The sequence below is a fragment of the Stegostoma tigrinum genome, chromosome 34 (genome assembly GCF_030684315.1).
Source record: "Stegostoma tigrinum isolate sSteTig4 chromosome 34, sSteTig4.hap1, whole genome shotgun sequence".
NCBI classification, from domain to species: Eukaryota; Metazoa; Chordata; class Chondrichthyes; order Orectolobiformes; family Stegostomatidae; genus Stegostoma; species Stegostoma tigrinum.
The window spans coordinates 21489228-21510648 of record NC_081387.1 but is presented as its reverse complement, the minus strand read 5'-3'; the positions used below and the strand labels follow the sequence as shown (position 1 = coordinate 21510648).

At 42.5% G+C, this 21421-nt stretch overlaps 1 protein-coding gene across 1 annotated transcript; it reads left to right on the top strand.

Moving 5' to 3' along the window:
- The first annotated feature begins 3569 nt into the window (after positions 1 to 3569).
- LOC125446529 (zinc-binding protein A33-like) lies at positions 3570 to 15660 on the top strand. The gene is made up of 6 exons (XM_048520164.2): positions 3570 to 4345; positions 4426 to 4521; positions 4612 to 4845; positions 5500 to 5522; positions 9156 to 9280; positions 13304 to 15660. The coding sequence occupies exons 1-6, from the start codon at positions 3935 to 3937 to the stop codon at positions 13867 to 13869; spliced, it is 1455 nt and encodes a 484-aa protein (XP_048376121.1). The 5' UTR covers positions 3570 to 3934; the 3' UTR covers positions 13870 to 15660.
- The last annotated feature ends 5761 nt before the right edge of the window (positions 15661 to 21421 follow it).

Here is a 21421-nt window from a genome sequence, read left to right as displayed (position 1 = left end):
ACTGTTCTATGTTTGAAGCATGAAGAGGACCCCATCGATGTATTTACATCCATTTAATACAGTCTGTCTGGTTTATATCTCAAATTCATACATTATCCTTACCTCCGTGTCACCCCATAGTCTGGAAAATTGATTGTCGTAGTGTTGAGTTCCCTTTAAGTTTCAAAGTCCTTCCTGGTTTCTCTCCCAAATTCTCCCCTAGCTTCGTTTTCGAAGCTGGTTCCCGCTTTTAAACCACCTGTTGCAGACTACATGATAGGTAGAACAAACTGTTGTGAAAGTATTTTCCACTTGACAGATTGGGATCAAAAACAAAGTGGGAAGCGAGCACTCATCCCATTCAAAGCTGACCAAAGTCAGATGATGTGACTTTTTTTTTGGTTCTGGACCAGCGTCCTGTAGAAAGGATCCACCTGTCAGAGGACCCTGTGCATAGAATTTTTTGGGCAAACCTGACCTTGACACAAATCCCCTGCTTCAGCTTCCTCCGGAAAGAACATTCCAGGAAGAGAGGGACAATGGACTTTAACTCTGTGGTAGGTGACAGCTATAGCTCAACAGTTGACGATACCCCAGTGAGCAGAAGACCCTGCGAATCGAAGTTTTGTCCATTGGGCTACTCAACTAATGTAGCTGGTTCCTCCAGTAGGAGCTGTGCACTGTACGAACAGCCGTTTGGGTGGTTAATTCGATGGACAACTGTTCAGACTGATGTTAAACACAGGCAGAGGGGTTCAACCCGGAAACTGGATTAACACTAATCCTTCAACACACACTTGAAATAATCAAAAGTTTTGGAAATTTATTCAGCTGACATTTGTGACATCTTGCTGTGCTCATAAGCTGTGAAATAATTCACTGCATTGCAGGTTTTACACAGTAAAACTCCATTGGAGTCTTCAGCGCATTTTGAGAAACATAGGGGTCGGGAATCGAGCTCTTAAAATGCCAGAGATAATGGGAACTGCAGATGCTGGAGAATCCAAGATAACAAAGTGTGGAGCTGGATGAACACAGCAGGCAAAGCAGCATCTCAGGAGCACAAAAGCTGACGTTTTGGGCCGAGACCCTTCATCAGAGAGGGGGGTGGGGAGAGGGAACTGGAATAAATAGGAGAGAGAGGGGGAGGCGGACCGAAGATGGAGAGAAAAGAAGATAGGCAGAGAGGAGAGCATAGGTGAGGAGGTAGGGAGGGGATAGGTCAGTCCAGGGAAGACAGACAGGTCAAGGAGGTGGGATGAGGTTAGTAAGTAGGAAATGGAGTTGCGGCTTGAGGTGGGAGGAAGGGATGGGTGAGAGGAAGAACAGGTTAGGGAAGCGGAGACAGGCTGGGCTGGTTTTAGGATGCAGTGGGGGGGAGGGGAAGAACTGGGCTGGTTTTGGGATGCAGTGAGGGAAGGGGAGATTTTGAAGCTTGTGAAGTCCACATTGATACCACTGGGCTGCAGGGTTCCCAAGCAGAATATGAGTTGCTGTTCTTGCAACCTTCGGGTGGTTTCATTGTGGCACTGCAGGAGGCCCATGATGGACATGTCGTCTGAGGAATGGGAGGTGGGGTGAAAATGGTTCACGACTGGGAGGTGCAGTTGCTTGTTGCGAACCGAGCAGAGGTGTTCTGCAAAGCAGTCCCCAAGCCTCCACTTAGTTTCCCCAATGTAGAGGAAGCCACACCGGGTACAATGGATACAATATACCACATTGGCAGATGTGCAGGTGAACATCTGCTTAATATGGAAGGTCCTCTTGGGGCCTGGGATGGGGGTGAGGGAGGAGGTGTGGGGGCAAGTGTAGCACTTCCTGTGCTTGCAGGGGAAGGTGCCAGGTGTGGTGGGATTGAAGGGGAGCGTGGAGTGGACAAGGGAGTGGCGGAGAGAGTGGTCTCTTCGGAAGGCAGACAAGGGTGGGGATGGAAAAATAGCTTGGGTGGTGGGGTCGGATTGTAGATGGCGGATATGTCGGAGGATGATGTGTTGTATCTGGAGGTTGGTGGAGTGGCACGCCAACCTCAAGTACACCTGGGCCATCTCCAACACACCCCTCACCTTCCTGGACCTCTCAGTCTCCATCTCAGGTAACCAGCTAGAAACCGATGTCCATTTCAAGCCTACTGACTCCCACAGCTACCTATAATACACCTCCTCCCACCAACCCTCCTGCAAAACTTCCATCCCCTATTCCCAATTCCTTCGCCTCCGCCGCATCTGCTGCCAGGATGAGGCATTCCACTCCTGCATATCCCAGATATCCACGTTCTTCAAGGACCGCAACTTTCCCCCCGCAGTGGTCGAGAATGCCCTTGATCGCGTCTCCCGCATTTCCCGCGACACATCCCTCACACCCCGCCCCCGCCACAAACGTCCCCAGAGGATCCCCCTCGTTCTCATATTCCACCCCACCAACCTCCGGATTCAACGCATCATCCTCCGACACTTCCGCCATCTACAATCGGAGCCCACCACCCGAGCTATTTTTCCATCCCCACCCTTGTCTGGCTTCTGGACAGACCACTCTCTCCGTGACTCCCTTGTCCGCTCAACACTCCCCTCCAACCCCACCACACCCGGCAGCTTCCCCTGCAACCGCAGGAAGTGCTACACTTGCTCCCACACCTCCACCCTCACCCCCATCCCAGGCCTCAAGATGATCTTCCAAATTAAGCAGATGTTCACCTGCACATCTGCCAATGTGGTATATTGTATCCATTGTACCCAGTGTGGCTTCCTCTACATTGGGGAAACCAAGCGGAGGCTTGGGAACCGCTTTGCAGAACACCTCCGCTCGGTTCGCAATAAACAATTGCACCTCCCAGTCGCGAACCATTTTAACTGCCCCTCCTATTCCTCAGATGACATGTCTATCATGGGCCTCCTGCAGTGCCACAATGATGCCACCCGAAGGTTGCAGGAACAGCAACTCATATTCCGCTTGGGAACCCTGCAGCCCAATGGTATCAATGTGGATTTCACAAGCTTCAAAATCTCCCCTTCCCCCCACTGCATCCCAAAACCAGCCTAGTTCGTCCCCTCCACCCACTGCATCCCAAAACCAGCCTAGCCTGTCTCTGCCTCCCTAACCTGTTCATCCTCTCACCTATCCCTTCCTCCCATCTCAAGCCGCACCTCCATTTCCTACCTACTAACCTCATCCCGCCTCCTTGGCCTGTCCGTCTTCCTTGGACTGACCCATCCCCTCCCTACCTCCTCACCTATACTCTCTTCTCAACCTCTTCTTTTCTCTCCATCTTCGGTCGGCCTCCCCGTCTCTCCCTATTTATTCCAGAACCCTCACCCCATCCCCCTTTTCTGATGAAGGGTCTTGGCCCGAAACGTCAGCTTTTGTGCTCCTGAGATGCTGCTTTGCCTGCTGTGTTCATCCAGCTCCGCACTTTGTTCTGTCGAAAAATGCCGTTGTGTTTTATATAAATAAAGGCATCTTTAGCCTCACAGGTTCAATCACTCCACAGATACTTTTAGACTTGGCATGTAAAGCTAGTCCTTGACATTTATGGCAAGCTCTGCGTTAGGATGTGCGGCTGCAGTCATGAACAGTTTCTGTACGTCAGGCGAACCCAGAGCTGCTGTGCTAAACAGTGAGATTACTTTCGAGATAATTGCAAAAGGATCTCAGTCTCTGCTCAACTCCGCCCACTGCCTCCTTGTCCGTCTCCGTGTGTGTGTGTGTGTGTGTGTGTGTGCTAGAGAGAGATGCACACACCGACCTTCACTGTTCTCCCGTTCTCCAACAGCCTCGCACTCCAAAGCAGGCCAGTTTTGTATTCCCGCAGGAACTTCGAGAAGGTACGGGCTCACCTTTCGTAAAAGCTCCTTGGTTACAATCGTGACCTTCAGCAGGACGTTGCGGAGGCGTAAACCGTTCGTGCAACGATCCCATTAAAAGGGCAAGCCGTTTGAATCCGGAAGTGCCGAGCGTGAACATGGCTTCCAGACAGCAGCTCCAGAGTCTGGTCGGGGAGACAATTTGTCCAATTTGTCTTGATTTCTTCGCGGATCCGGTAATACTGGAGTGTGGACACAACTTCTGCCGCTCCTGTATCACCCAGAGTTGGGAAAAGAAGGAGATAAATTCCTGCCCGGAATGTAGGGAGGAGGTTCCGGAAAGAAACCTCAGGATCAATAGGGCCTTAGGGAAACTGGCCGAGAAAGCTCGAAAATTAAAGCCAGATCTAAAAGAGATAGAAAATGAATTTCACTGCGAGGAACATCAGGATGAACTGAAGCTGTTTTGTGAAACTGACAAGAAATTGATCTGTTACACGTGTAGAGATTCGTGGAAACACCGAGAGCACAGCTTCCTGCCGATTAAAGAAGCTGTTAAAATTTACAAGGTAAAATAAACGTTCTGTAGAAACCGAAACGATTGTTCATTTACATTTCCTGACATTACGAATTCCTTTCTTAATTCTAGGGAGAGATAAAATGTTTCTTAGACTCTCTCACAAAGAAGAAATCAGAAGTGGTAGAAAAGAAACTGAAACAGAAACAGAAGATTTTCGAAATTGGGGTGAGGAGTCGTGCTGATTTTCTGGAATTTCGGTTAGTCGTGTTCCCTTTATCGCGGGACATTATTGATGTTTCACATTTTATTTGGTAGGAACAGGCGAGCAGTCTGCAGATCCACATCACATCCGAGTTCGCTAAAATGCGCCAGATTCTCAATGAGAAAGAACAGCGTTTACTCAGAGATCTCAGGGAAGAAAAGGAAAGGATTCTAGAATCAATGGAGAAAAACCTTCGAGCCATTCAGGGGACTTTAAATAATATTGAGGAGAAAATCTCAAAATTGCAGAAACAGCTGGATCAAAAAGACGAGCTAATGTTTCTGAAGGTGAGCGAATATATTCCCGTCCGTTCAGCGAAAAGGTCACTGTCCCAAAATAAGTATTGGTAACTGTAAAGAATAAGAGACCAAATTTTTCGGGCCAACATTGTAGTTATCACTAAAGAAACGGCTTTCTGCAAAGTCCGCAGAATTCCTGGTATACCACCAAACTACCGGGAATGAGTTATTCCGTTGGAATAGGTTCAGTGCTTCCCAATTTTAATTTGCTGCTGAGAAATAGATTGCAAATCTAGTTATTGGTCTATGTTGTGAGCGTGTGAATGTTTGTCCGGGCGAGATATTATGTGTCTGTGAGCTCGAAATGTGTTTGAGATCCTGTGTCTCGCACACGTGATCAGACTTGGCAATACAAGATTGCAAAGAATCCCACAACATTTCAGTCAGTACATTGCTAACCATTGTGTCATCAGAAAATTCCCGTTTATGCAATTAATTTGAAGATTCATGCACTTAACCTCCTAGGGATCTAAGGGCCTTTAAAACTACGCAATTTTATTTGTGTTGTGTTACGTCTTATCACTCAACATTCAAAAATATAGGAACTTAGATCTCTATTTTAAATTTCACCATATGTGAGTTTATTTCGCCAGGCACTAGAGACACTTCTAACCTGTGTCATTATTATCACCACTATTTCAGGAGGAAACTTCTTGGAAGAGAAGGTAGGACCTGCTCTTTACTGAACTACGGCAAGACTTCTTTCTATTAACTCAGTATTGTTTGGATTGTTACCGGATTTTTCTCCCTGGCAACAGGCAACACTGTTCTTGATCTCAAATCACAAAACGTTGGCAGGCCTATTTAGGAGCTGTTAGTTGTGTTACAAAACTAGGTTCATCGTTCATAAGTATATAAAAGCCAAGATACTAAAATAACTATTCTGGTTAGTGATTCAAGATAACAAAGTGTGAAGCTGGATGAACACAGCAGGCCAAGCAGCATCTCAGGAGCACAAAAGCTGACGTTTCGGGCCTAGACCCCGCCCGAAACATCAGCTTTTGTGCTCCTGAGATGCTGTGTTCATCCAGCTCCACACTTTGTTATCTTGGATTCTCCATCATCTGCAGTTCCCATTATCTCTGATTAGTGATTCAACGGCATTACATTCTATATGACTGATCTAAATAGTCTATTAAATCGTAAGATACAGGCAAATATCGCCATCTGGTGCACAGAAGCGACATTTTTCCTTGCACGCTGTAGACGAAGAAAAAGTACTTCTGTTAATCAGAAACAAAAACAAAAATTGCTGGAAAATCTCCGTGGGTCTAGTGGCATCTGTAGAGAGGAATTAACACTAACGTTTCGAATCCAGCGACCCTTCCTTCAGAATAGATGATTGTAGCTAGGAAAATGTTGTTTATGCAGAAGATAAGGTGGGTGGAGGAGGTAAGGACGAAACGATACCTGGAGATCGAGCCCAAGGACAGAGAAGGACAGTTGGATGGAGTAGCTAATGATCAGCCTAATAGAGTGAATAGCTAATAACGGGGAATCTTAGTGACTAACAATCGGTTGTGTGTAATGGCAGACCATGGCCTGGTTTGTGAAGGTGGAGGAAAGGACGTGGGAGAAGGTGCCTCAAGCCCTAAACTTGTCGAACTCGACATTGAGTCCAGAAGGCTCTCAGAGTTCCGCAGATAACGAAGGGCTGTTCTTCCGGCTTGGACTGAGCTTTGCTGGAGCACTGCCGAAAGCATGAAATAAATACGTCGGCAGGAAACAAGCTGGTGTGTTGAAGTGGCAGGCAACTGGAAGCTAAGGGTCTTTTCTTAGACAGACGTAGGTGTTCTGCAAAGTCTACATTTCATTTCCCCATTGCAGAGGAGACCACTTTGTGAGCGGCGAATGCAGTAGACTAGATTGTGTGAAGTGCAGGTCAGGCACTGCCTCACCTGGATGATGTTTTTGGCCCTTGGATATTCGTGATGGATGAAGTAAATGGGCAGGTGTTAAACCTTCTGTAGTTGCAGGAGAGGAGGCTATGGGGCTCTGGGTGGTGTTTTGGGAGTGAAGAAAGAGTGGACCAGGGTCTCTTGGAGGGAATGGTCCTTGTGGAAGGCTGACAAAAGGAGGAGCGGGGAATGTGTCTGGTGCTGGAATATCACTGGAGGTACTGGAAACAGCAGCTCATGATCCTCTGGAGTGGATACTGGTGGGATGGTAAGTTAGAACAAGGGAGAGTCTATTACTACTGTGAGTGGGAAGAGAGGGGCGAGGGTTGAAGAGTTTTTATTCTGATTAATCAACCTGTCGAGAGTTGGTATCACTCACCTCTGGAACAGGTGGGACTTGAAGAGGCCTACTGGTCCAGGGGTATGGAAACTCTCACTGCGCTAAAAGAGCCGACAACATGCTATAAGCTATTGGGGTATCTGAGGACTTCTGACTTCTTTTCCAGACAAGAACACAACAAATTAGGGCAGGAGTGGATCAATCACCCTTCGAGACTGTTGCACTATTCAGTGTAACCATCGCTGATTTTCTCCTTCAATAATGTTTTTGGAATGTTTAAAAAATTGACTACTTTAGATGTACTTGATGACAGAGCATGCACAAATCTTTATAGTAGAGAATGCTGTAGATTTACAACCATGTAGGTGAAGAATCATTCCCATAGTTTGATACGTCTAAGAAATGGGTCATAGGTGTGTAGTGTGACTCCTGGCCAATCCGAGGAAGACATGCCTTGAAAAGAGGAAAGGGATTTTGGTTTATACCATACTATGATCGTGTTCTGTATTCACAAGAACAATGCCAACAATATGGTAAACCTAGAGATCTTAATGTACTGTAATTTTCCAAATCTCTTCAAAGGAAAAATATAAAACTAAGTAGACACTGAGCCACATGAACACAATACCCTGGGGAATTCCACAGACACATGGCATTTCATGATCCTGTTCTTAAATAGGGATTCCTTATTTTGCAGGTTTGTCTCCTAATTTTAGTTTCCACCACAAACAAAAACATCCTCGTGGCATCCATCAAGTCTCCTTAGGTTTTTACATGGCACGATAAGATAACCTCTGTCACCTAAACTTCCATGGAGAAAGATCTATCTGTCATACTGATTTTTCATTAGAAATACACTTCATTCACTTTATCCAAGGAATGCGCATGGTGAAGAATTGCATCTAATGTAATTATATTTCTTCAGCTATGAGATTATAACTGTGCATTGTAGTCTGGAAAAGACCAATATAACAGCTTTGTAAGTTCTTCTCAACATTTACAATAGATTCCGTTGAAATAAGTGCCAACGTTTCATTTGTAATCCTAACAACTTGTTGTTTTTGTATCCTAATCTTTTGTGATTTATGTTCCATGAAATCCAATCCATCCATAGGGTTCCGATGTCTCTATCTTCAAATACACTTTGCATTTATATTCTTCTTTTGCCCATTTAAATTAACATGCACATGCTTCATGTCCTTTTGATAGTGTGCTTCCCTATTTACCATTGCATTAACAAAACTAGTTACCACATTTTAGGTCCTTTCATTTTTGTCATTATTATGGATAGTGAATAGTGAAGCTCCAATGCTGCTTTCTGAAGGATCCTACTTGAAGTGACTTGACAATTCTAAAATGATCCAACTACCCTTTGTCTTGACAAAACTTCAACATTTCTGATTTTGTCTTTATTCTACTAGCTCTGTAGGGTTAATGATAGGTGCCTTTGCCCCAGGAATGGGGTTCAAGACTAGGGGGCATTTTTAAGGAGAGAGGAGAAAGATATAAAAAAATCAGGAGGGGACTTTTTTTTATACACAAAGTGTGGTTCTCATGTGGAACAAACTTCCTGAGGAAGTAGTGAATGAGGGTACAGTTACAACATCTAAAAGACGCTTAGATGAGTATATGAATAATAAAAGTTTGGAGGAATCTGGGCAGGATCAGGTAGGTGAGGCTAGTTTAGTTTCAGATTACTCAAGAATGGAAATCCCCATAGCAAGAAAAATATTCCATAACCTGTTAAGATAAAACATAGCTCCGAAGGAAATAAACTTTAAACCCACATAGAGTCATAGAGTCATGCAGCGTGGAAAAAGATCCTTTGGTCCAACCAGTCCATGCCAAACATAATCAGTCAGCATAAGATTTCCTTCTCAAACCTAGCTACCTTTTGTTCAGTTACAGGAACAACCTGGGTATTTAAATTTCTATCTATTTAAATTCCTATTTTTGTTGACAAAACTGCCAAAAAATATGAACTTGATAACTTCATTCAATTTGAAATGTTTAGTAATGAATTAAAATGAAATTATAAAATAACAGTTTAATGCTTACAGGGTTAGTGAGGAGCGCCAGATACTCGCTCTGCAAGATGATGCATTATCAACCCTGTTGTTTGGGAAGTTTCATGGTCCTTTACAGTACAGAATGTGGAGAGAAATGATTCCTACCATTGATCCAGGTACAACTGTTCTACTTCCTTCATTACAAAGCTGTACAACCAAGAGAAGAAAGAGAAACGCAGGCACTATTTAAGATAGTTTGATAATCCTGAGAAGTCCCCTAACTTTCTATCATACTTTCTGGTTTAACTGGTCTGGAGTTCTTGAAACAACAAAATCATTTCTCTTGCCTCCAGTAGAGTTTGATAACTTTAAAAACAAGTGTTTGGAATTCCCTGAACTCAAAGGACCACCATGACTTTAAGATGCAAAATCTTTATTGCAGTAGGCCTGCTGAAATTAACATTAACCCAATCCGACTGTAACACTGAAGGTCAAAAATGATAAGCCCTTTCATTTGTGTGATGGCCAAATACAATACAGCAAATAGACTTCACTACTTGCACTCTGAAGAATTATATTTTCTAACAGACTCAGTTCAACAACATTCACAGCTTCCAAGGTGATTACTTCTCTCCACTTTCAAATCACAGTATATACCTTTACTGTCAAACAGACAAAGGTAGTATCAGGAGTAGCAGCTCCCCACACATACCGATGAAACCATGGATGATCTGCTTTAGGCTTCAACTCTTTTTTGGTGCCAGCCCCTCAGAGCCCCCAAGTCACCAACATTTCAAAAACATATCTAACTTCTCCCTAATTACATGAAGTGATCTGGCCTCCAGAGCTCCCTTGGGTAAATAATTATACAGTTACTACCCACTGAGTGAAGAAATTCCTTCATATCTCATTTTTACATGAGTAACATTGCATTTTTTTCTCTTCAAGTTATCATCCAATAGCCTCTTGAAAACATCAGTTAAACCTGTCCACATTTTCAATCAATATGTTCAATTTCCTAAGTACTCACTGAGTGATAGACGTTTTTCTTACTGCACACTTGCTTCTTTTACACATCACTTTAAATCTGTGCCCTCTTATTTGGCTTTTTTTCTTACAAGCATTAACAGCCTATCCCTATCTAATCTATTCAGGCAAATCATAATTTTGAAAACCTTTGCCAAGTCTCCCAGGCTTCTTCTCTTCAAGGGAAACAGTCTAATCTTCTTCAATCTATCCTCATAACTTCTGTTTTTTGGATTAAATGACTGCAAAAAAAATTGTAATATTGCAAACCTTCAGTGCGGATATTTTGTCAGTTTGATTCAGAAAGTGACCTGAATGCTGGAAGTGGAGCTGTTCAGTCCAATCAGGTAAAATCCAATTTGAAGATGTGATGGCAATTTCCTGAAGATACTCAATCAATATTACCTATTTCCCACATCTACGTATTCTGGATCCAGAAAAAGCATGAAATTTGGTTAATTGCTTCACCAAAATCAGTACTCTGTTTATTCTTCCATCATTACTGAACTGTGTAGAGGTTACTGTGCTAAGGGAATGGCTTCTTCAGTTTGAATATTTTCTAGTCAACATCTGTTTTGCACACTTTGTCTTGCTGTGTAATTTCATTGATTCTTTTTATTGAGTAAGGCTACCAGACCAGAAGGCAAATCTTTGACTTCATTCGAACTTATAAATATTATAGCACAGCGGGAGGTTATATAATTCTTGCCAATTTTCTGAAGCTATCTGGTCAAACATGTTTCTCAATGGCCTTGCCAATTCATTTCCCTCAAATGCCCTCCTGTCCTGTCTTTTCTGAACAACTTGTAATTTCTGCTGTACACAGCTAGTTTTTCATTCCAGGCCTTCTTTTAATTGAATCTCAGTTTCACCATTTTTCATGCCGAGATTCAACCCCATGTCCGCTGGTGTTCTGTGTTGCTAATCCAGTGACACTACCACTACAGTACAACCACCCCTTCAACGTCAGAAATCAGTTTGGCTGGAGTTAAGGACTATGAAAGGAGCAATTACAACCATAGACTGCTAATTCTTAGAGGAACTAATCTGTAAGGAAATTAGATTTGTAAACCTCATTGAATGATCACCTGTGTACAGACTGGGTTAATGAGCAAGGGTGCAGAAAAGATTTACAAGGATGTTCCTGGCATTGGAGGGTTTGAGCTATAGGTAGAAGCTGAATAGAATGGGGCTATTTTCTCTGGAGTGTCAGGGGCTGAGAGATGACCTTAGAGGTTTTAAAAATCATGAGGGGAATGGACAAAGTGAATAGCCAAAGTCTTTTTTTCACAGGGTAGGGGAATACAAAATTAAAAAGCATAAGATTAAGCAGAGAAGGGTAAGATTTAAAAGGGACCTAAGAAGGAACTTTCCATGCAGCCGGTGTTGCGTGCATGGAATGAACTGCCAGAGGAAGTGGTGGAGGCTGGTACAATTACAACATTTAATAGGCATCTGGGTGTGTATATGAATAGGAAGCATTTAGAGGGATATAGGCCAAACACTGGCAAATGGAATTAGATGAATTTAGGATATCTGGTTGGCATGGACAAGTTGGACCAAAGGATCAGTTTCCATGCTGTACAATTCTATAACTGAAGCTTCTCATTTCTGGAACCATTCTTGTGGGGCACATTTTAGAGTTGTAACTGTATGTAATACACTTCAGATGAGGCCTAACTAATATTTTGTACAAAATGAGCATTGCGACCTTGCTCTTGTATTCTATGCCCTCGCCATTAAAGCTAAGAATATTGCATGCTTCAGTAACTGCTTCCTCCACCTTTTCAGACCAATTTCAATTATCTATGCACATATACACCAAAATCTCTTGCTTCTTATAACCTTTTAGAATTTTCCCCCAATTTTATTGTTCTTCAATGTTGTTCCAACCAAAGTACATCACCTCATTGGTTACCTATCCACTCACTCCACCAACTTGACCATGCCACTTTCAAGTTTCAGTCTGTTGTCTTCAGTTTATAATTCTTCCAGGTTTGGCGTCCTCTGCCTAAGGTCAGAAGGTGAACTGCACTAGCCATATAAACACAATAGCTATGAGAGCAGTTCAGAGATGAGGAACTTTGTACTGTTAAAGAATCACAGAACTGTTAGAGTTCAGAGGCCATTCATTGAGTAGTAACCGCTTCCTCCATCCCCAAAGCCTGTTCACCACCCACAATGAATATGTCAAGCATAGCTTGGAATAATCCCCACTTGCCTGGCAGACAGAAGGTCCAAAATATTCAAGCAGCTTGTTATAATGTTGTGGTTGGTTAGCTCGCCGAGTTGGTTTGATGTTGTGTAGACGTTTCGTTACCCTGCTGGGTAACATCAGCAGTGCAGCCTCTGATGAAGCACTGGTGTGTTTCCTCACCTGGTTTTTAAACTCTGGAATCCGTCGAGCTGGAACAACAAATCAGCTCGGCGAGCCAACCAACCACAACACCAACAACCAGAGCTACAAATCTACTCCAAAACCTCAGAGCTTAATACTCTAAAACAAGCTGGTAAATTAGTACTCCATCAAACACCTGCAACATTCATTCTCTTCAGCACATCACTCAAAGGTATCACCACAGGAGTTCCTCAGCTTTGGCCCTTTGCCTACGGCCAAGGCCCAACCATGCTTCAATACTATTTCCTCTACCATAAAGGTCAGGAGTGGGTTGTTAGATTGTGATTGCACAATATTCAGTGTCATTCAAAATTCCTTTGGTTTTGAAGCAGTCAATATCTATACACTGGTCTATCTCCTAACTTGAACAGATAAGTAACACTCAAGTGCCTGGCAACATCCACATCAAAGAGACAACCAGTGATGGTTGGATTGCTTATCAATAACAACACAGCAGCATCCTTAGTCAATAAGCTGGAGCTTACTATCGACAAATAACTGAAAGGAACACAAAACCACAAAAGTAGGTCACAGGCTGGAAATTCTTTGGTGCATAAAACAGTTTGTGCCTTTTCAAAAGCTTGTACTCTACTTACAATGCACAACAAGATCAGGAATGGTCAAACATTCTCCACTTGCTTGAGCAAGTGCAGCTCCACAAAATTCTAGAAGACTAAATCCATCTTTGAATATTTACTGTCTTCAGCACTGATTTCTATGGGCAGACATTTGTAGAATCAATCACCAACTGCATTTTTATTACTCTGTCCCCCAGCTCCAGCCTGTCTAACTCTGGATCCAAGTACAGCACATCCCCAACTCATCCTGTCTGAGGACCGGACCAGTGTGAAACATGGAGAGAAACGTCAGTCAGTCCCTGACTCACCAGAGAGATTCAATTCCTGGGCCTGTGTCCTGGGAACGGAAGGATTCACATCTGGGAGACACTATTGGGAAGTCGATGTTGCAAACAAGACTCAATGGAGTCTGGGAGTAGTCAGAGAATCTGCTGAGAGAAAGGGGAAAATTGACCTTAAACCTGAAGTGGGATACTGGATTGTCTGGCTCGAGTCTGGAAGCTTCTTTTCGGCACTAACTGCACCTTCCTTAACCCGTCTTCCACAAAGTGAGAATTTTCAGACAATTGGAGTTTTCCTGGACTATGAGGGCGGACAGGTGTCATTTTACAATGCGGAGAACATGTCCCATCTCTACACTTTCACCCACGCTTTCACTGAGAGGATCTTTCCCATCTTCTTTCCTGGATTGAATGCTGGTGGTAGCAACTCTGCACCACTGAAAATTTGTGGTGTTAAATTCAGTAATATATCCATCCTATAACATCACCATTCCCTGGTCTCCTGCCAGCTCTAAACTGATGAGGGTCAGTCTCAGTCACAGGTGGCGAGAGAAGGCAGGTTAACATTCTGAAAATAAACCCTGTCTCAGAACTGGGAACTGAAAGATAAGAAAGGAGCTTTATAGGGCTGGGAGAGAAAATAAGTGGCGAGAAGTAACCAAATAGGTTCAACTGTAGTGAGGAAATCACTGGGTAAAATGAGTTATGAACTGCAGGCAAACGAAGACAAATCAGCTGGAGAAATTCAACAGATCTGGCATCAAAGTCACTGGCTTCAAAAACTCAACTGTTTTTCTCTCCATAAATGCTACCAAATCGACTGAGTTTCTCCAACTATTTCTGTTTTTTTTCTTTCAGATTTCCAGCACCTGCAATGCTTTGTATTATGTATGAACTGCAGGAGGCCAGCCCCTTACTGTCTTTAATGTTGATTGATTGGCGGCAGTGGCACTACATGACGGTGTTGGAGATGAATCAGTCAGTGGTTCTCAGACTGGGCTCAGTGGAGTCTTTCCAGGGGAACACCAAACCATTTCACTGCAGGGTCAGTGGAGTATTTCTAGGGGGACACCAAAAAACAAAATCACCAAAGAAAGTAGAAGGACAAGGGGGAAAGGAAGATAGGCAGGAAACTAAGTGTTAAGAATTGTATAAATTGTCAAACTTGACTGATCACTTTTCATTAGAAGCTGTCAAGTTTTCCACTCAGAGTTGCCCATTTACCACCTCTGGCGAACAGCCAAATTCTTGACCTCCTGCCAGGGTTGGGTGTTTTTGATCTGATTTGATTTATTGTTGTCACATGTACCCAAGCGCACCAAAATGCTTTGTTTAGCAAATAGTACAGGAAGATCATAAAATACAAGGACATGCAGATTAAGGGATGCTGAGGCAGAGTATTATGGCACACAAAAGGTCAGCATAAGATTTGAACTTAGAGATTTCCTGTCAACATTCTAATAACAGCAGGGAAGAAGCTGTTCTTGAACCTGATGGTGCATGTGTTCAAATTTCTCTATCGTCTGCCTGACGAAATTGGTTGAAAGAGAGCTTTCACCAGGGATTCTTGAATCTACATTCATAAGGGTGGTGGGAGATCAGCTGCTGCTGTGATACTGGGATATATTCAATTCTACTCAGGCAGTGGGAGATTGCCATCCTCATGCTGCCTTAAATGCAAAGTAGTTCCTAGATTTTTCATTCGTGTTTAAAATCGGGTTGGTTTTTGACTTGTAATAGCAGCTGTGCTGTCACTCCAACTTGGTCGAGACTCTCAGCATTCTGCACAATGTGCATTCTTTGCATGATTATAAGCACAAATTGGACTGGGTTTACATGGGTCTGGATGTATTGATGAGATGTCAATGTCAAATGGGTATTAATACTCTAAAAATTAACAGGAAGGAAACTCATGTTTTTATGGCAGTTTATATAATACATACAAATATAGGAAACAATCTTTAGGCTGTTTAAGTGTTGAAATTGCTGGGAATACAAAACTGTCATCTTGTCTGATTTGAATGTGATGTGTGAGCAGATCAGGTGTAAATGTAAATAATCAATAATCTCAACTACATTGAAATAGTTCAGTTGTTATACATTACGCTTCTAATAGAATCGTTGATTAATTTCTCTCTGATTTTGTCTGGACTGTCTCATCATGACATGCATCAGTGAAATATTCTGTTAATCATTCCTGTGAAATTACTTGCTTTGTTACAAGTAATATTGATGTTTTATTTACGTATATCCTTTAAATCATGGTTATTATACAGAGAATTGATAGTTATTTTTACAGTTTATGATTCTTAATATATTTTTAAAGGTGCATTTAATGAAAATAATCCTGGAATAGAAATGAATCTTTTTCAATAAAACACTGCATGAAAAATCCACCAAACAGAACCTCAACATGTTGTTTGCTTATTTGCAAATAAGCAAGGAAATGTATCATCTTTACCTAGTCTGGCCTACATATGACTCAAGAGTCAACCACATTACTGTCGGCCTAAACTGCCCTCTGGGCAATTAGGGATGGGCAATAAATGCTGGCCTAGCCAGTGATGCCCAAATCCCATGAATGATTAAAACATTTAACCAGACTTTGGATCCTTGCAAAATCCATTCCAATTTATCCAGAAAAGCTGAAGTATATTCAAGTGTAGGATGGAGTACCATAGACCATAAGATATAGAGGCAGAATTTGGTAATTCCATCTATCAAGTCTGCTCCATCATTTGATTATGTCTGATATATTGATCAACCCTATTCTGTTGCCTTCTCCCTGTAACCCTTGATCCTCTTATTACATCAAGAACTTATCTATTTCAATCTTAAATACACTCAATGACTTGGCTTCCCTAACCCTCTACAGTAATGAGCTCCACAGATTAACCACCAATTGGCTGAAGAAATTCCTCCTCATCTCAATTCTGAAATGTCATCCCTTCACTCTGAGGCAGTGTCTTCAGATCACAGACTCTCCTAATTATGAAAACATCTTCTCCACATGCACTCTATCTAGGCCTCTCAGGCCTGTACATTACAATCAGATCGCCCCTCAACCTTCTAAATGCCATCAAGACCAGATCTGGAGCCCTTAATCACTCTTTGTACAACAAACCCTTCCTCTATGGGATAATTTATGTAGGCTACTTCTGGACCTCTTCCAATATCAGCACATATTTCCTTCAATACAGGACCCAAACAAGATTCCAACTGCAGTCTGATGTGAGTGTTATACAGACTTAGAAGTACATCACTACTTTTGCATTCCAGCCCACTTAAAATGAGTGCCAACATTGCATTTCCTTTCCTAACCTCCAAATGAATCTGCATGACAAGCTTAAGAGAATCCTGAACTAGGACTCCCAATCATGTTTGCCCTTCAGATTTCTGAAGCCGTTTCCAGTTTAGAAAATAGTCTGTCTTTCTATTCTTCCTACCCAAATGCATAATCTCACGCTTTGCCACTTCTTTGCTCACTTTCCCAGCATGTCCAAGTCTTTTGGCAGCCTCCTCACTTTCTCAACACTACCTGTGCCTCCAACTATCTTGTGTTATCTTCAAACTTAGCAATAATGCCTCAGTTTCTTCATCCAGATCATTACTGTATAATGTGAATAATGGTGGTTCCAGCACTGACCCATGTAGAATTCCACTAGTCACCAGCCGCCAGTCTGAAAATAAATTTCACTCTCTGCTCTCTGCCAGTCAACCAATCCTTGTCCATGCCAGTATATTGCCCCTAACACCGTGGGCTCTTATGTTATTTCAGAGTCTCCTGTGCAGAACCTTGTAAAAGTTCTAGAGATCCAAATAGATCATGACCACTGGCTCTCATGTCTAACTTTTGTTCCCACCTCAAAGAATTCTAATGGATTTGTCAGACATGACCTCTTCTTGTTGAAGCCAGGCTGATTCAGCCTTATTTTACTGTACACACCCAAGTACTAAACAATCTCATCCTTATTCATTGACTCTAAAACCTTACCAATGACGGAGGTCAAAATAACTGGTCTGTATCTTGTCTTTCGCGTCCGTCCCTTCTTAAACAGGAGTGTTATGTCAACACTCCCCTGATTCTAGTGATTCCTGAAAGATTACCACCAATGCCTTTACAACCTCCTCAGCTACACTTTCAAAACTCTCAGCTGTAGTCCTTCCAAATGATTTATCCAGCTTCAAGTCTTTCAGCTTCCCCAGCACCTTCTCCTTAGTGATAACTACTACACTCACCTCCACACCCCAACTCTCTTGAAGTCGATATGTTGCTGGTGTCTTGTAATGTGAAAATGGATGCAAAGCATCTATTCAATTCTTCCACCATTTCTTTGTTCCCCTTATTACTTCTCCAGCCTCATTTTCCAGTGGTCCAATGTTCACTATTGCCTTCGCTTACCTTCTTTTTGTCAACAAAAGCTCTTGCAATCTTCTTTTATAATACTGGCTAGTTAATCCCCAGTTTCATTTTCTCCCCCCTTACTTTTTTTTTAGTTATCCTCTAGTGGTTTTTGAAAGCTTCCTAATCCTTTGGCTTACTAGTAATCTTCATCATATTCTATGCTTTGCCTTTTGCTTTTATGCTGTCCCTGACTTCCTTTATCTGCCATCATTGCTGCATCATCCCCTTGATGTGTTTCTTCTTCCTTGGGAAGGATTTTTGCTGGACTTGTATGCCTACATAAATGCCTCCTATTGCTGCTCCACCAGCTTCCCTGCTAGGCTTCCCTCCCAATGTGCTCTGGCCAGCTCCTCTTTCTATCTATCTTTCTTCAATTGTAATACCATTGCATCTGACTTAATATTTTTCTTCCATGAATTCTGTCAGGCTATGTTCCATGGCCCCTAGGGGTTCCTTCACTTATCTAATCAATTTTGCCTCATTACACATTACTAAGTAGAGTTCCCTATTCCCTTATGGGCTCCACCACAAGTTGTTCTTAAAAAAAAAGCAATTTCCAAGATAGCCTTTTCTTGAGGTCTGCTATAAACTTGTTATTCCCAGTCCAGCAGCATGTTTAAATGGTGCATTTTTTACATATCTCTTCTATCTCCTGATTTATTTTATTCCCTGAATCCTGATTATTGCTAGGAGGCCTGCACGTGCCTCCCATCAGGGGCATTTTTCCTTGTGGTTCTCAACTTTATCCACACTGATTCAATGTCTTCTGACTAAATCACTTCTTGCCATTGATTTAATTTCATTTTTTACTTTCAAGGCAACCCTGCCCTCTCTGCCTGTCCTTCCAATAGTACATGTATCCTTAGACATTTCATTCCCAGCCCTGATCCACTTCCAGCGATGTCTCTGTGATACCCAAAACATTGTGGCAGCCAATTTCAAACTTTTCTACAAGCTCATTTATCTTTTTTCATAATCATGCATTTAAGAACAATGTCCTCAGTCCCCCATTGATTGCCCCGTTTCCTCTGAGTTATCTAATCTCCAATGTCTGAAGTCAAAATTCTGACACTTTCCATTTTTTTTGTCCTATATTGTCATATTTTGGAAACTTTTACCTCTGGTGAGCCCTCTGCCCTCCCCACTTTAAATTTTTCAATAATATTCCATGCAAGTTCCACCCCTTCACTATTTAAGTATAAAGCCCTATGCAACACCTTAGTCACGCAATTCCAAAGCACTCAGTCTCAATCATGGTTGAGGTGAAGCCTGTCCCATCAGACAGATCCCATTTTTCCATAGAATTGGTGTCAATGTCCATGAATTTGAATTGGTTTCTCCACTAAATCATTGAGTATAAATGTGTTTACCTTGATAATCTTGTTGACCCATGCCAATTGCTTCTTGGCTCAGATAGTAGTGTGGGAGATGATTACCTTTTTGGTTCCAATTTTCTGATTTAATGTCGAGCTGTTTATGTTCTCTCAGAAGAACCTCTTTTCCCGTTCTACCTACAACATTAAAACCTACATGGGCCACAACAACTACGTGTTTCCTCTCCCACTCTAAGTTACTGTGCAGCCCACAGGAGATATGCTGAACTCTGGAACCAGTCCGGCATCAGAACCTTTGGGTCTCCTGATCCTAGCCGCAAAGATCAGTCTCCTCCCCTGAATATATTATCCAGATTACAACTACATTTCTTTTCCCACTCCATCTTGAATGGCTTCCTATACTATGGTGCTATGTCACTTTGCTCAAATTCCCAACAGCTCCCATACTCCTCCACTTTTTTTATTTCACAAATATAATGTTTTCATAAAAAGTCTATATATACATAAAGTCACTGGAGCAGTTTGATTCTGTACAAAGTTTGTACATAGGCAGAACAAACAGGGTCAAGGCATTTCTTACCTTTCCAATTGAGGCACTGGAAGGATCTGATAATTCAACGGATCCCCACTGAAGTTTGGCAGGAAGCCTTTAGACATGGTCTTTCCCCACTGCCACTCAGCAGCAGCTCCCCAAGCTTTAGTGCATCCATCAGCATATAGTCTTGGACTTTGGAATATGCCAATTTGCAATACTTGGTCAAGGTCAACTCTGAGTGTTGGAAGACCAACCGGTTTTGGGCAGACCAAACAGTGTCTTTCAGTGAGTTGGTGGTCCTCTAGGCACAGTCGAAGTTTGCCTCAGTGTGTGTCCTGGTGAACGCACCATAGAACATATGAGTCCTGTATCACAGAGCTGCTCCAGATGAACCTCGACAAAATTTACTGTATCTCTCTCCAAACATCCTTTGCAATGGCACATTCATCCACACAGAAAGCAAGAATCTCAAACCTGTTAAACAGGGCTTTGACTCATTCAGCACTACCACTGGATCCCTGTGCTTTTTTCACTTGTAACGATACCCGCCTGTCACTGACCACTGATTGAATGTGAGGTGGTTTATCTAAAGGGTGTAAATACCTCCTGAAACACAGCATCCAGGTGACTCTCCTCCCACCCACCAGCTCATTGACTGAGTTGGAGATCCTCAAGCAACCAATACTTGCTACAAATGTAAGATAACAAAGTATGAAGCTGGATCAACACAGCAGGCCAAGCAGCATCTCAGGAGCACAAAAGCTGATGTTTCGGGCCGAGACCCTTCTCATCAGCTTTGGTGCTCCTGAGATGCTGCTTGGCCCACTGTGTTCATCCAGCTTCAAACTTTGTTATCTTGGATTCTCCAGCATCTGCAGTTCCCATTATCTCTGATCACTTGCTACAAATGTTGTCACTATGAATCACAATACATTCCATCAACTCCCACATTATGTAGTTATAAAACATCACTTGCCATGCAGCTCCTCTATTCTAATTACTTAATTCTTAATAGGTTTTGCTAAAAAGATATTTATGCTGCTGTTACAGTGTGTAGCCTGCCAGCAATACCACTACGTACCTTCAACAGAAAGTAAATCATAATAGTCAAATTAGTGCTATGACCAACCAATGAACTCAATGTTTACCTGTGATGTCATACTTGGTGGAGCCCCTGATCTTGGCTTCAATTTATCCTGTTAAAACGGAAAACTTTTAAACCGCAAGCCAGAAAAAAAGAACAAAAAGCACCCCACTGCCCTCTGCGCCAATTTCCTGCATTACCACCAAATTCCCCAAACTGATACACTCAATCTCTCCTTCCTGACCACGCAAAGTTTACCGATCATGTGCCTTTTACAGTGCCTTTCTGAGATGGGCCCGAGCTGACATGACTCACACTAATCAAACCTAATAGTGAATGAACACCCATTAGGGTCCTATCCATGTTTTGTTTTAAATTTGATTTGATTTATTATTGTCACATGGACAGAAAACAGGTTGGCAGACGAGAAGCAGAGAGTTGGAATTAACTCCTTTTCAAAGTGGCAGGCAGTGATGAGTGGGGTTCTGCAGAGTCCAGTGCTGGGACTCCAGTTGTTCACAATATATATTAATGATTTGGATAGAAGAGTTGAATGCAATAATTCCGAATTAATAAGATGACATTAAACTAGGTGGCACTGTGGGTTATGAGAAAGATGCTGAGAGGCTGCATGGTGAATCGAACTGACTGGTTGACTGAGCAAGTTCCAGGCAAT

Excerpts from the sequence above, each read along its gene's own strand:
- LOC125446529 (XM_048520164.2), top strand. The coding sequence starts at position 3,935 with ATGGCTTCCAGACAGCAGCTCCAGAGTCTGGTCGGGGAGACAATTTGT. Across the intron at positions 4,522-4,611 it reads AGAAGATTTTCGAAATTGGG|GAACAGGCGAGCAGTCTGCA; the intron begins GTGAGGAGTCGT and ends TTTATTTGGTAG. Across the intron at positions 4,846-5,499 it reads ACGAGCTAATGTTTCTGAAG|GAGGAAACTTCTTGGAAGAG; the intron begins GTGAGCGAATAT and ends CCACTATTTCAG.